The following is a 16,126-nucleotide window of genomic DNA, read 5'->3' on the forward strand; positions in this document are numbered from 1 at the left end:
GGGATTTTGGGGTGTGCAGTGTATGCTGTTTTGGTTTGCAGTTGTGCCTTGCAGGCTGCGGGGCGGGGGAGTTGGGAATTATGTTCCCAGGCTCTCTTTACAATTGGGCTGTGTTTGGAGGTGCTGATACACTTTTGGATGGTAAGTGGGAGGGACATCTAGAGGCAAATGGGACAGCAATCTTCTCTGTATCCCCATTAAGCTGTCCTGACACTGGATGGGGTTACACTCTAGCAGGTGACAAAGAGGCACAATACGGCCTTATTCAAAGGGACAAAGAACAGACCAGCAGCACAAAAACTGATTGTGGAGCTGGTTCACTTGCCATTTGAGAAAGGGACAATATGTCTGAGGGAGGTAGGAGCTGGAGACTCAGAACACTCCCAGTTTACATCTTCAAACAATGGCGGCAGCCATAGGGCACCTGGAACCGTAGATGCTGAATTTCTAATGTGCTGGGGAGTGCTCCCCCAGCTCCACCCAGGCTCTGCCCCCAACTTCCTCCAGGACCCCACCCTACTTCCTCCTGCCCCATTCCAGCCTCTCCTATGAGCATGTCCAGCCCTTAATCCTCCCCACAGCTTTGCAGTGCCTCCTGCAGCCGCAGAACAGCTGATTGTGGTAGGTGGGAGTCACTGGGGCAGACTGATAGGCAGGACCACCAGAAGAGAGCAGGCACTGCGGGGAGGAGGAAGTGCTGTCCACAGGCACATTGCAGAATTTGGCCTCAAGCTTATTTCACCAATTGTTGCCCAGATGGCAGTAAGATTTAGGGTCTCAGTGCAGCTCATAGCAAGTGCTTTGAGGCGTGTTATAAAAGTTGTAAGGAGTTGTATTGCTGTAATGCTGATAATATTGGAATCCAGGAGTAAATGGGCTGATCCTGGCAGTGTGCCAGCTTTAAACTGGAGTGGGGACATCTGGTCAACTTTACCCTATAGCAGTGGAAAGCACACAGATGAACAAACTGGTTTAAGGCCCAGGGTACTGCAGAGTAGTGTGTGATAGCAGTTGGAGGACTGCCAACATAATATGCAGCATCATTGTAGCTACATGAACAATAAATTGCACTAACTCAGTTCGCATGAACTAAATCTGTGATGCATATTCCCCGCTTCTTTCAGGGGGCTGAGTAAGATAGGACTGGAAGAAGGAAGTTTTCTATATTTGTTCTACTTCTAAACATCAAGAAGCCACAGAGTTCCCTGGGCCAAAAGGAGTCCTGGTGCGGGTGTAGCAATTTGCTTTAGTTGTAACTAGTAGGTGTAGATCAAAGGGGCTCTAAATAGTCTTCTGGGTGGATTTTCAGAATGAGAACTTGCTGCTGTCAGTTCGCAGTTAGCAGCTCCCAATGATGTAAATGAGTTGTGGGTGCTCAACAACTTTGAAAAATTGGGTCAATAAATCTTGTAAGTAGTTTGTAAGCAATACATGCTCCATCTCACGTGTTGTTTTTTTTTTACTTTATGGGATTTTTTTGTTTTGTTTTGGTTTTTTGTTTCATTCAGGAGATGTTGTTGAATTCCATGGTCCAGAAGGAACAGGGAAGACAGAAATGCTTTACCACCTGATAGCCCGCTGTGTCCTTCCAAAATCAGAAGGAGGACTGGAAATAGAAGTCATGTTCATTGACACAGACTACCATTTTGATATGCTTCGCCTGGTTACCATTCTTGAACACAGACTGCCTCACAGCACAGAAGAAATTATCAAACAGTGCCTTGGACGGCTTTTCCTTGTTAACTGCAACAGCAGCACCCAGTTGCTTCTTACTCTTTACTCTCTAGAAAACAAGTTTTACTCTCACCCATCCCTCTGCATTGTGATTTTAGATAGTATCTCAGCTTTTTATTGGATAGATAGAAGCAATGGAGGGGAGAGCATAAACATTCAGGAGATGAATCTGAAGAGATGTGCTGAATTTCTTGAAAAGCTGGTCAGAGAGCATCATTTGGCCCTGTTTGCAACAACACAAACAATTATGCAAAAATCTTCAAATGCCACAGAAAGCTCCACTGCTTTAAAACTTCACGGTGAAGCTGATGTAGAATATAGGCCTTATCTTTGTAAATCATGGCAACAAATGGTAACCCACAGAATATTTTTCTCTAAGCAATGTAATTCTAGCAGTAACAAAGCTTTTTCAATTGTTTCTTGTCACACCAAAAAAACCCATGTCATAAAATGTTCGTTTAGCATTGCAGAATGTGGAGTTCAGTTTTAATATTAATCTGTCTCTAAAACTAGTAAATCTTCATGTGTCAGTCTAATTTGCTTTAGTTTTTTAAAAATAAACTTCCAGCTTATTTTATTATCTCAGATTGTTCATGAACATTTCAATATCTTCAACACAGTAAAGGGCAGAGTAGTTTTAAAGCTTTGAATTTCTGCACAAGGTAAGCTTAAAATATTGAAACTGCTTGTATGTGGTTGATACATAGGATTAAATCAAGAAGATTAAAAGTTGAGGGCATCTTTAACTCCTAATATTCTTATGCAGTGTAACATACAGGGTTTACAGCTCAATGCACTGACATCAGCTCTATGTTCTAATCAATGTCCAGTGACTAATGCTAGTGCATGTGTTTAGGCAAGTTTGGTCTTAATTCACTCTCATTAACACCAGGCTATATGCTATGCATTCATCCTCTGCCAGCAGGCACAGGTGTACCTGAGGGGAGAGATTAATCTCCTCCAGGGAAAGGTATATAGTGTTGATCCTGGTCCTCCTAGCCAGCACTGCCCATTTGTGGTTTGTCACTTGGCTCTGTCCCTCAACAGCTTATGTTTTTAAAAAAAAAAAAAAAAGTTACTGTGGCACAGGTGGTCTGTGGAGTTTTTATAGCACGTTAGCAGTGGGCCTCTGAAAGCATAAAGTACCCCCAAACTGGAGCACGCCCTCATGGCTTAATGCCAAACTCCCAGTCTGGTTTGGGTGTCCTCTCATCTCCAAGCCAAATTTCCATCTGAACCTATACCCACACTAGGGAAAAAATGCCTACAGTGGTGGCATGGCTTGTTTCCACTGTCCTGTCACCTTCTCTGTGTTCCCCTACACGTGGCTAACAGAAAGATCTTCCCATCCTGTAATTTATTTGTTTTTATCTGTGTTTAGCCTTTTACTTGGCACTCTGTTGGTATGATATGGGTTTACGCATTTTAGTCATTGGCATTAACAGATTTCAAATGCTGCAAGCTCCCACCTGCAACCACAGTACAAATGAAGCAGCTAGAAGAAGCTTTTCCTGAATGAAGCCCAAGTAGACCATTTGTGTGCAGGACTTGGTGTGCTGCAACTCTGGCAAACAAACTCCAGACCATATGGGAAATTCAGTACAGTTCTGGCAAAGAACAACGTATCATTTATTAATCTAGAGTGCCCTTTAAAAGCTTCAAATGGCTTTATAGGAATAATACTATACATTATTTAATGTGAAAATACATTACTGTTTCAGATTGAGACCACTGAAAGCTAGAGGACAAGTATGGTTCTTGTTGCAAAGTTAGTTCAGCCATGGTGTACAACATAGGCATTTCACAGTTTAGCACACATCACTATAATAAATTGCATATTAAAAAGCACCTCAGACAATGTGCAAGATAACTGAGGCACTATTACAGTGAGCATCTTAACATTTTCATCTGACTTCTGAGGATAAAAGTTGTCAAATCAGGGTATATATAATTAGGCGTTTAAGAAATAGGCTGATTTTTTTTAAGGGTGCTGAGCACCCACATCTCAATCATATGTTCTCCTTGTGCTGCTTTAGCACCTTTATTGTTTAAGCCAAGCATGAAATCATGCCTGGAGACGCAATATATGAGCAACAGTGGTATACCCCAAATCCTGTAACCTAGCTTCTCCTGTAAACAAAACTCTTCTGCTTTACCAGCAAAATAAAACCACCATGACAACAGGCATAGAGCTTTTTGCAGCAAGTTAGATTGACAAAGTATAGACATGACATTTGGTTAAGTCACTGTAAATCGCCTCCAGGAAGTGACCCACAATGCCCATCCTGACTGCTCTGGTCACCAGTTCAGACTCCACTGCCTTGCACCGAGGTATACAGTCATCCTCCCCTCCCCTCTTTAAAGGACTAGGGATTTTTGAAATTCCACTTGTTTGCTCAGCTTAGAGAACTCCATCTTCTCACCTGACCAAGGCAGCTCCATACAGAAGTGGCTCACTTGGAGGACACTGGAGTTGTTGGATGGGGACTGTACAGAGAGGATGCTGTGCAGTCTCCACTGCAGTCATACCAGATTTCTCTTGTCATGTTAAGTGAGGCCTACAAATGGTATATGCATCTGCATCAGTCAAAGATAAAGGAGCTGAGGCTAGCATACCAGCAGGCAAGGGAGTCAAATTATTGCTCTAGTGCTGTGCCAAAGACCTGCCATGTCTATAAGGAGCTGAATGCCATCCTCTGCAGCAACCCCCCTTCCTCCACCAACATCCCCATGGATGCTTTGGGAATGCTCAAGATAGGGGCCAGCAAACTCAGCTGCCCGAGAACAAAGTGGTGAACAAGGAAGTGGAGTTGAAGGATAAGATAGGACAGGCAACAGGGTTGTCCACTGCTGTGGGTGAGCCAGGACCTCTTCCCAGAGGGTTTGAGTTAGTCCCAGAACACTATCTCTGGCACGCGTGTTGCTGGAGAAGAGGAGCTGTGGTAAGTGACCATTTTGAGTTGATACTCTTTGGTTACATGCATTGTCTATCCTTTGCTTTATTATACACTGTAAGCAGGTTAAATGATAGACATGTGCAAGAATAGCTGTGTTTGCATCGGTTTCATAGTCCTCTGGGCAGCAGCTACTCAGTGGGTGGAATAGTTGGTTAATGTACACCTAGATTGCCCAAGAATCCTCCAGAGAGATTGCTAGGAAACTTTCCTGGAGATACTCACCAGTCTTCTGCCAGTGGTTCCTGTGCTGGGAGTGTGGGAGTCCATGGTTTCATGGATGGGAGTGTGCTCGGTCTCCCAGGATCTCTGCTGGCATTTCAGTATGCCCCATTGGAATTGTCTACTCTGGAAAGAAAGCCCCTGTTTCCAGCTCTCTGAACAGGATAATGTGCCTGAAGATGTGTGCATCATGCACCTTCCCTGACTATCCCACATAGAACATGCACAAGTGATGCAATTATGGTGGTTTATAATTGCCTGTGGTTTATGATCACCAATGTATCTTGTGTCGGCTTAAGTCTGTACTGCGTAGACAGCCTGAGTGTATTAATGTGATTGCTTCTTCTCCCACCTACACCCCAAACCTTTAGCTATTTCGTTAACATAGGTCCTGGTCCTGGCTGGGGCAACAGGGACCTCACTGCCCAGCCACCTGAACACTGGCACTGGAGCCTGGTTGCTTTGTGGCCATGCCACCCAGGGTGCCAGCAGCATCCAGAGTCCCATTGCTCAGCTAAACAGTCTTTTACTAGTGTGCCACCCTAGGGCTCACTGGCTTACTTCACCTTTATATGAATGTAATTATTACACACATTTATAAGGCTTAAATTAGGTCACGAAGATTCCTAGTTAGGAGCCTGAGTCAAACTAAGTGTAATAAACGCATATAATAATTCTCAAAGCTTGTTCAAAAGGCTTTTTTTCTGAAGGGAAGTTTCTCTTGCTACTGCTTCCTCCAAGCTACTTTTATGTTAAATTTGTTGCTCCTGGATTCTCAGAGTATCCTCATCCACAACTGCACTCTATCATTTACAGCTTGAAAGATGCTTCCCTGCAGAAGTGCCTCTCACCGTTGTCTTCATGGTCTGGCTTGATCCTTGTAAAAGGCTTGCCGTGGGATTAATTGTGAAAGCAATCTGGTGGAATGCACAGTACATTGAGAATGCAGCTGCTAACTTCAGGCCTATGCAAGCATATTACACCTGCTTTTTGGCCCGGGATCCTGGCCTCTGTGCCCAGACCCCAGTCACCGTACAGACCCCCTCTGCATCTCCAACTTGGTGAGCAACCTTTGCTATGCTGGATGAACCTGGAGGCAGGATAGTCTGTGTTACAAGACCGATGTTGCTGCAGTGCAGTCCCACCAGAAAAACAAAAACAGGGCCATGTTTAAAAAGGGTTGGGCTCTCAGAGGACAAGCCAAATCCCTTTCCATTTTTTGTCCAAAAGCTTCAGGCAAAAGAGATGCTGCATCTCTAGGGATGATCTGCTTCCCATACGTATGTGTCAATGGCAGTTTGACTCAGTCTCCTAATTAGGAATGGTAATGACCTATTGTAAGCCCTGAGCTGCAACAGACACTGCTGTGATGGATGTCTTTATAAGTGTGTAATAATAAATGTGTGATCAATCCAAAGACCTCCCCCCATACCATTGCATATTAGTTTCAGAAAAATTATAAAACAGGCTCATGGGAAGTCCAAAGGCAACCATCAATCTCAATAGCTATTCTTTTCCCATTCTGTATTTTAATTGTGTCATTGGCTTAAGCCAGGCGTGTCCAACCCGCGGCCTGTGGGCCGCATGCGGCCCTGGACAGCTAGTAATGCGGCCCCACAAGATCGTAATCTTTTAACATTATTATGTGATTTATATACATTAACTATATTATATATTTTATATGCAGCCCAAGACAATTCCTCTTCACTCAATGCGGCCCAGGCAAGCCAAAAGGTTGGAGACCCATGGCTTAAGCAGTGCATTAGTGCTAACTGCAAAATATGTAAAGAAAGAGCACTAAAAAGTGTGCCTCAACTGCAGCTTTATCAGTGCATTTATTTGAGGTTAGTACTTTATCATTTTGCTATGATGTTGTTTCAGTTCAAAGTTACCTCATTAAGTTTTCATACACATTGGAACTTTGGCTGTCCCTTAGTGTTTTAATGCTTATAGATATGTGTAACCTTGAACTAAAGCATTTCTTAATAAAAGGCCACCTTTTCACACAGGGCTGCTGCAGCAGCTAATTCACAACTGATCACATATGTGTGTCACGGGGTGGGGGTTTCAGTATGCATTACTTTGTACTTGTTGTTGAATTGTGTCTGCCATTTTGTTGCCCAGTCACCCAGTTTGGTGAGATTTCCCCTTTATAACTCTTCAGTTAGCTTTGCATTTAACTACCTTGAATAATTTTTCATCATATGAAACTTTGTTATTTCTCTCCCTTTTCCAGATCATTAATGACTACGTTGAACAGCACAGGTCTCACAACAAATCATTGGTGAACCCCTTTCTTTACCTGTGCACTGTAAGAATTAATCATTTATTCTTCGAGTGATTGTTCATTGCGTTCCAACAGGTGTGCACATGCGATGTACACAGTCTCTGGAAAGCTTGAACCCTAGCAATATTCATCGGGTCAGCTGTAGAAGCCCCTAGAGTGGTGCTGGTATGACACTGCCAATCCCCTCCCACCTTTTCACTTCCTTCTTACTGCCCGTGATGGTCATTGGAAGCATCTTAGTACCCTAGTGCAGTTAGCAGAGTTCTTAAGTTATAATTGTAGTAACACATTCCGGGGCAACCCTCATGCCAATTGCCTTAAGTGTGTGGGTGAGAGATGAAAACTGACAAGTGCCTCATTTGTCAAGGCGTCTGTCTCCATGCCAAGAAAGAGTAAGATCACTGTCTCAAGATCCTCTTGATGGAAGCAATGCTCCAACTTCAACCAGCACCAAAGCCAGCTGTGGCAATGATGGTGCATGTTGCCCTGGTGCCTGTACATGATACTGTGTCACTGAAGAAGCACTCTGCCAACAGACTTCTTGCTCACTCTGTGGGTTTGAGCATGAAGCACTGCTCTCAATCCCTGGTGCCAACTAAGAAGAATAAGCCAGAGAGAGTTTGGGCGGCTGCTGAGACACAATGCAAAGACATTAGTGGGCACACCCAGCACTGGAGTACCCACATGTGGTACTGCTGCTTCTGGCACCCTTGGCTCCAGCTCAGTCATTGAATCTGGTTGTCTTGGTCTCTTCAGACAGAGAACAGTTGGAGGAAGATGTTGACCTCCCACCTATGCTGACAAATTTGAAGACATCTTACAGCCATGATGGCACATTCTCTGGCACGACCAGGTACCACTACACTGCAAAGGCCATCGCAAGCACCCACATAATGTACCCACACAGTGTCAACATCTGTATCAGCACCAGGGGCTACAGTGACAGCACCAATGATGCTACTGATGACGAGTGGTGCCATTCTCTGAGATGCTTAGTTGGCAGGCAGAGAAATGAGACAACCCTGTTCTGAGCACCTCCTCATCCTTGTCCCCATATGGACACTTTGTGGGCACTTATACTACTGCACTACCTGCTATGGACACCTATGTAGGGTGGCAACATGGGCATTGGTGCATACATAAATGTCAGATTATGCTCTGACACAGCATGTGAGGGATGATGTGGCTCTCTGCAGGGTGGTCCTTCAGTTGGCCATTAGCTGAGTTCCAATCCCTGCTCCAGGGGAACTGCTGGTAGATCACCTGTTGGAACGCACATGAGCAATCACTCAAAGAAGAAAAAATGGTTACTTACCTTTCATAACCGTTGTTCTTCAAGATGTGTTGCTCATGTCCATTTTCAGATTCCACCTGCCTTCTCTCTGAGATTATTCCAGCAAGAAGGAACTGAGAGGGCAGGAAATAGTCAGCATCTTTTACGAACTGCCATAGTGGCACTACTCTAGGGAGTTCTAAAGCTGACCTGATGGATACCGCCAGGGTAAAAGCTTTCTGGCAATCATGGAGATACCACGCGCGCACACCTGTTGGAATGGACATAAGCAACACATCTCGAAGGAAAACAATTACAAAAGGTAGGTAACTAGTTTTTCCTACCCTTTAGATATTGATCCAAAAGCAGGCCTTCCCTCTTTTTCCATGACTACATAGTTTCTTTAAGATCCTTAGGTGAGGGACCACGTCAAAGGCTTTCTGAAAATCCAAGTACACTATGTCAACTGGATCACCCTTATCCACATGCTTGCTGAAACCCTCAAAGAATTCTAATACATTGTTGAGACATGATTTCCCTTTACAAAAGCCATATAAACTATTCACCAACCAATTGTGGTCATCTATGCATGTGATACTTTTATTCTTTGTCATAGTTTCTACCAATTTATCTAGTATTGAGGTTAGGAATACTGATCTGTAATTGCCAAGATCGCTTCTGGAATACAGTACTTTAAAAACTATTGTTACATCAGCTACCTTCTAGTCATCTAGTACAGAAGCTGTTTGAGCAATGGTTAACATACTATAGTTTGGAGTTCTGCAATTCCATATTTGAGTACTGTCAGAACTTGAGTGAATACCATATGGTCTTGGTGATGTATTACTAATTAATTTATCAATTTGTTCTAATACCTAATGACACATCAGAATGGGATTGAACTTCAGATTTGTTACCCAAAAACGATAGCTGTGATGTGGGTATTTCCCTGAGATTCTCTGTAATGAAAACCAGTTCAGAGAATGCATTTAGCTTCTCTGCAATGACCATGTCTTCCTGGAGTGTGCCCTTAACACCTTTGTTGTGTAACGGCACAGCTGCCTGTTTGGCTGACTCCCTGCTTCTGATCTATCTAAAAGAGTTCTCCCTGTTAGTTTTTCTTTCTTGGGCATACAGCAGTTGTTTTGGTAAGTGCATAGCAGGTGTGCACACACACAGTGCTTCTCTGCCTCAGCTAGTGCTGGATAATCAGGGCTTCACCCCTGAAGTTGCTGACATCTGAGAGGACACTGTTTTTAGTGCAACAGTCCTCCCATTTTATGTTGAGTATCTTCAAAACAAAATGTTGATGCTGCAGTTCTAGGTTTCTCAGGCATTTTCTACAGGTTATCCAAGTTTTACAGCCTTAGAGGGTTTATAAATTACAAATCTAGTGTGTATGTTCTGATGATGTGATGGTTGAACACCTGGGGAGACAGTCTGTCAAAGGCAAGGCTGGTGCAGGGGACTCTGTGCTGAATCACATCTATATCTGCTAGTAAGGTAGGCAAAGTATTCTGCATTTTTCAGTTGTTCTTTGTCAATATTCCCCACTAGTTCCTACCTCTACTTAACAACTAATTTTCTGTCCTCCTTACTAGACTATAGGGCTCTCCCTTCAATAAATTTGTCCTAAATGATATCTTCACCTGAACCACATGCTTTTCCACCCCATTGGCTTTCCCCAACACATGACAAAACTTTACCTTTGTAATTTTACATCTGGTTCCATTTTGATTTAAATGGATAGGCTTCTCCTTTCCCAGTTTCCAATAAATCTAAAGCCCTTCTCTCTATCATCATGTCATCAATGCATTAAGTTTCTGCAGTTCTGTCTTTCTGGCCCTATGAATGGAACTGGAAGCATTCAGAGACTATTACCATAGAAGTCCTGGGCTACATCTACACCAGAGCAGTCCTTTGAACAAAGTTCTTTGGAAGATCTCTTCTGAAAAAATTTCTTTTGAAAGATCGTGTCCACACACAAAAAAGCAGATTGAAAGAGGGGATTGATCTTTTTTTTAATAGAGAGCGGCCACACAGCCCCAGCTCTTTTGAAAGAGCAGAACAGGGACTGAAAATTCCAGTGCCCTGAGTACTGCTCTTTTGAAAAAAAGGGCCCCGGGGCAACTACACATGCTTTTTTCCCACAAAAATCTTTCGGAAAAAGGCTCTCTCCCTCAGCTAGGAAAGGAAGAGGGCCACCAGAAAAAGGGCTGCATTCTTCCAATTTAATATTCAAAAGATTGCATTTCATGTGTAGACGTTCTGCAGGATTTTTCGAAAGAGGCCCAACTTTTTCAAAGAAACTTGCTCGTGTAAACGTGGCCCTGGACTTTAATATCTTATTTGCAATCTTAAATTTGGCCTCCAGGACCACTTTCTTTTTGGCACTGGTACCTGCATGTACCATGACCCCAGGTCTGTTTATAAGTCCATTTAGATGTCTCATAAGATCCACAGCCACAACACCTGGCAGGCAATTCACCATGTGGTTCCCTTAGTCATCATAAATCCAAGAATCTGTATTTCTAATAATTGAATGCTCCATATTTCTGTCCAATAATGAGGGTCCTCGCCCCATAGTGATACTCTCCATGCAAGAGTATATTAAGACCCCATCAGGTTAGTTTTCCTCTTCTCCAGCTTGATTGCTCTCCTCCCCTTAGACTTTCATCCTCCTCACCGGCATAGAGGTTATGAGAGAGACAAGGTAAAAGTCCCTGAGAGTCTCTTCTATGGACCTGTCTGTCTCCCTTTATTCTACCAGTTTAGCCACTCTTGCCTCAAGAGCTTGTATCTGTTGCTGAGGTCTGTGAGGTGCTTGTACCACATGCATACATATGCCACCTGTCCACAAGGCACATGATCATGCATGTTGCATTCAGGGCAATACATTATGACCCCCACTTGGCTGCTGGTCTTCTGTCAGTATTTCCATTCTTGGAGGTTTTTTAATGTAGTCTAAGCATAGCAGACTTATTTCTGATGATGGTACATTTGATTGAGGTTAGCAGTCTTCAGTTAAGCAGAGGAGACTGAAACAGTATGAAAAATTTGAGTATTGTATTCCCCATAAATATGAACAGAAGAGATTGTAACTTAAGGGTACAAAAAGATGAAGTTATAAAAAAAAAGTTTGGCTCCACAGCCTTCTGTTAGTCAATCTTGCAAATTTAGGGGGCTAATCAAGTTCCTGATAAGAAATCAGATTTTGACTGGAATCCAGAACTAAAAGCATGCATAGAGTGCTAGAAGAACCAGAATTAACCCCTGGTAAGACAACTAGAATTGGCCCCTCAACAAAAATTACACAGTCCAGAATGAAATGTATGGAAGACAAATGGTGTTCTGCTATGTAGATATGACTGCGAATCCAAAATTTCACAAGAAAATAGACCTCAGGCAGAAAGACATGTGGAGCTCAAAGCCAGAATCCAGCAAAACATGGAGCAGCACAAGCCATGTCAGCCACTACATGCCAGGACAGGGCCCAGCACCCACGAAAAGTTGCAAGAAAGATAATAGGTTACATCACTTTGCAAGAGTTTACAAGCACCACCTGAGTGTGCCCAGTTTTGGAGAAAGAGAACTATGGCTACGTAACTTGCTCATATGAAATATTCCTAGGACCAATGGACATCATTGCCATAAAAGACTGAAAGCAGCTTTACAGTGATGAGGTTACCTCACCCACCCACCTCCCCAAACAATATTCAAATTAAATGTGTGGGAAAATAACAAAACAAAAAGGCAATTTGTGACAGTATCAGGGAAACGAGCATGCTTTATTGGATCACAAAGTTCATGCCCTTGCTCTCATGAAAAAAGTTTACTCATTGGAGGGATGGGGTTCAAAACAGTTTAGAAAGGGTTTGAGGACACCTTTTAAGGGATAGGGAAGCTCTCAGTAGCATAGAGAATAGAACTGAAAGAGCCCAACCACCTCACGCATTATTCCCCATGAAAGTTCCCTTCATTTATGTGTAGTACCTAGAAGAATTAAATATGCAAAAGGGCCATTTTCTACTTCCTACAAGGAGAGAAATGTTGGGGAGATGGCCAATGCCAAATATTTTTCTATGGTGGATGCAACATCAGAGTTCCCTTAAAAACTCCAAGGCACTCATTCGTGCCCTTTGACATCCCCACTGGGCATGTTATTTTTACCACCATGCCTGCCCCAGTAGATATAGCAGGGACACAGAGATTACTTGGAATGATAAACTGTGTATGGACAGTTGTGCCCAACTTAGCTGTTCAAATTCAAACTTGAGAGTGCTTTTGTGCAAATATGTCCAAATAGACATGGGAGGCAAATCTGAATAAACAGTTTTATAAACAGATACAGTTAAAGAGGTCCAGGTCCTGACAGCAAGTGCCAAACTAAGTTGTACACTGATGCCGTCAAGGAGACGGTATTGACAGTCTCCTCTGAAAGCAGTATGGTCAAAATTGGCGACCCAGAGCTAGATCAATAAAGGGATGGAAGTGACTAATTATCACGTTAGAGAAGCAAGTTGAAAATTTAGATGCTTAAAACCTTCTGTTCAGCTGCCACATACCTTTTAAGTGCTGGAATTTCCATATACAAATTCCCGTGGTCACCTAAAATAAAATCTATCTGCAAGCAGTTGCATGATTTGTAAGTCTTGATATTCAAGCCCCAGCATAAACCTCAAACAAAGGATATGTGTACAGTATGAAATTAGGTCAAATTTGTAGCACCCAGTTTTTTTAAGTTAAGGATACGTGGCCACACTGGCACATAAAGTCGGGGGAGTGATTCCCCATTAGGGTTGCCAGCTTTGACTTTGTGTACTATAGGTACCTAACCCACAGATTTGGTTGCTCTGTTGTTTTGTGGGTTTCTTTCCCAGTGTCTGATGGGACAAAAATGTGCAGTAGTTAGTCCTGTGTGTTTGTCATCAGCATTCCATAGTGCATTTGTCTCCTTCCCTGTCCCTTTAGAAAGCAATGTAAAAAGGGCATGAAAATGCTTTTTGCCATCCGTGTGCAGATGCCATTGCAAGGCTAGCATGAAACCTGTACAGTTTAAAACTGCTGTGGCAAGTACACAGTAGAGCCCCAGTTTTGGTGCTGTGAAACAAGCTCAGCCTGGTGGGACTGCATTGTTCTGCAGGTGGCTTCAAAACTTCCACATGTGTAAGGCCACTTTCATGGAATTTTGTGAATTGCTTTCGTGCTCTCTGAAGCACTGTGATACCAAAATGACCATTGCTTTGTGGAAGCTTGCAATGCCAGACAACTACTGGTCAGTAGGCAATCAGTTTGGAACAGGCAAATCTACAGTGGGGACTGCTGTGATCCAGGTAGCCAAGGCAATCAATACCCTTCTACTATGAGAGACAATGACTCTGGGAAATGTGCAGAACATAGTGGATGGTTTTGCCACAAAGGGGTTCCCTAACTCTGGTGGGGCGACAGAAGGAATGCACAACCCTATCTTGGCACTGAACCACCTTGCCACAGAACATGTAAACCACAAGAGGCAGTTTGCCATGGTGTTGCAGATGTTGGTTGATCACAAGGATAATTTCACCAACATCAGTGTGGGATGGAGAAAGGGGCCTTTTGAAAGCACCCCCCATATTTCGAAAACCCCTTCTTCCCAAAACCAAATGGGAAGAAGGAGCTTTCAAAATCAGGAGGTTGTTTCGAATGGCCCCCAGCTACACGGGTGGTGTGCATTTCGAAACTGGCACTTTCAAAGCGTGCGTGGCCAACATTATGCTTATAAGGTGCTGCACATTCATGGCAGCCCCTCATTGGCATCTGCCAAAGTGGCTTATTACTATAGCCCCTCAAAAAGGAGGGACTAGTGTAGCCACAGCCTATATATACTATTATGTGCCAACAATGCCTTGACACAATGTACATTGAACAGCCTGGGAAAAACCTTCACCAAAGAATAAACAGACACAGAGCAGACATCAAGAAACTCAGTACCCAGAAGGCTTTCAGTGAACACTCCAGTGGAATGGGCCATTCTGTTAAGACCTGGGAATTTGTGTCCTGGAACATAGAGAATTTAACAACAGATTAGAGTGTGAGCTTTGTGAGTTAGAGTACATATTCAAATTAAACGAAGTAACGTGGTATGAACAGAGACATCAACTACCTCACGCATTGCAAGGACTGCTTCCCTTCCTTTGATGCTTATAATTATCCCAGACAGGACAATTAACATCCCCCCACCTCTTGCCCCCTTCCTTCTATCCAATTTGATTTGTCAGTTTTTATTGCCTTTTTTTTCCTTTTTGGTCCCCTGTACTTATATAAGTCAGTCTGTATTGGAAATGAAATTGATCTGAAGAAGTGGGTCTGTCCCATAAAAGCTCATCACTGAATAAATCATGTTGTTAGTCTTTAAAGAGCTACATTTTTGCTGCTTTGTTTTCTTGGAGCACAGACTAACATGGCTCCCTCTCTGTTATTATTCAATATATCCCTTCTGTTTACCTGAAGCCAAACCCTTCTCCTTGGACTCCAGTTAACTCTCAGTTTCTCAGTCTGGCAATGATTTAACCTTAATGACAGGTACAAAATAGTAAAAATCAAAGTGCCACCTCATTCCAACAGCTCCAGAACTCTTACTGGGTGCGAATGATAACACAGCACAGTTAGGACCAAAAAGGGTTTTCATGTATGCCAACAGCTGTCCCATGAAGTAGAATGCCTAAGGAGTTATAACAACTGGAAGGAATTTCTCCATGGGCCCATGAGTCTCCCATTTATTATAATGGCCATTTAGAACTTATGCAAGTTCTATTGCTCTACCACGACAAATGCTATACATCACCATGGCTATGTCTACACTAGCACCCCCCTTTCAAAAGAGGGATGCTAATGAGCCACTTCGGCAGATGCTAATCAGGCATTGCCACACATGTGCAGTGCATCATTGCCATAACGGTGGCTATGCGCGTTTCGAAAGTGGTACTTTTGAAACGCATGCTGCCAGTGTAAATGGGGGCCTATCGAAAGGACCCTCGGACTTCGAAAGCCCCTTCTTCCCATTTGGTTTTGGGAAGAAGGGGCTTTTGAAATCCAGGGAGGTCCTTTCAAAAGGCCCCCATCTACACTGACAGAGTGCATTTCAAAAGCAGCACTTTCCAAACGCGCAGCCACCGTTATGCTAATGAGGTGCTGTACATGCATGGCAATGCCTCATTCGCATCTGCCGAAGTGGCTCATTAGCATCCCCCTTTCAAAAGGGGAAGGTGCTAGTGTAGCCACAGCCTGGGTGATATAACCTAAAATCTTTCTGAACAAGTATTTAACTTCCCTTCAACAAAAGGGGAAGTAGCGGAGCTCCCATTGTTTCAGATTTTTAAAACTAAACCAGACAAAGCAGTCAGGAAGACATGGCAAGGGGAAATCCTGTACAGTAAAATCCTGAGTTACATGGGAGTTGCATTCCTGCAACCTCTGCATAACTCAAATTTTCGTGCATGTCAGGGTGGGGAGCTTGGAACCAGGCTACCACTTAGTTCCCAGCTCCCCACCACTTGCGACACCTGGGAAACTGAAGAGCCCACCAGCTTCCTGGCTGCTTCTCCCTGCCGTCCCCCAGTGGCACCACTGTCAGGCTCAGGGAAGACAGAGAGAAGGAGCTCTTAGCCTGCAGGCTGA

General features: G+C 43.5%; 1 protein-coding gene and 1 long non-coding RNA gene across 3 annotated transcripts in view; one reads left to right on the forward strand and one right to left on the reverse strand.

The window, feature by feature from the left end:
• XRCC2 (X-ray repair cross complementing 2) overlaps nt 1-14,856 on the forward strand; it is a 29,469-nt gene extending 14,613 nt beyond the window's left edge. The window contains exons 3-4 of one of the 2 annotated variants that reach the window (XR_012644080.1): nt 1,509-2,396; nt 6,598-14,856. Coding sequence is in view for 1 of the 2 variants with exons in the window: in XM_074985096.1 (XP_074841197.1) it covers nt 1,509-2,224 (716 nt within the window). In the remaining variant the exon portion in view is untranslated. Of the gene's footprint in view, nt 1-1,508 lie in introns of both variants that reach the window. The other variant, XM_074985096.1, reaches the window with a different exon arrangement.
• LOC142008127 (uncharacterized) overlaps nt 1-16,126 on the reverse strand; it is an 85,023-nt gene that overhangs the window by 11,762 nt on the left and 57,135 nt on the right. The gene's annotated exons all lie outside the window — the stretch shown is intronic.

This window comes from Carettochelys insculpta, chromosome 2, assembly GCF_033958435.1.
Source record: "Carettochelys insculpta isolate YL-2023 chromosome 2, ASM3395843v1, whole genome shotgun sequence".
Taxonomy (NCBI): Eukaryota; Metazoa; Chordata; order Testudines; family Carettochelyidae; genus Carettochelys; species Carettochelys insculpta.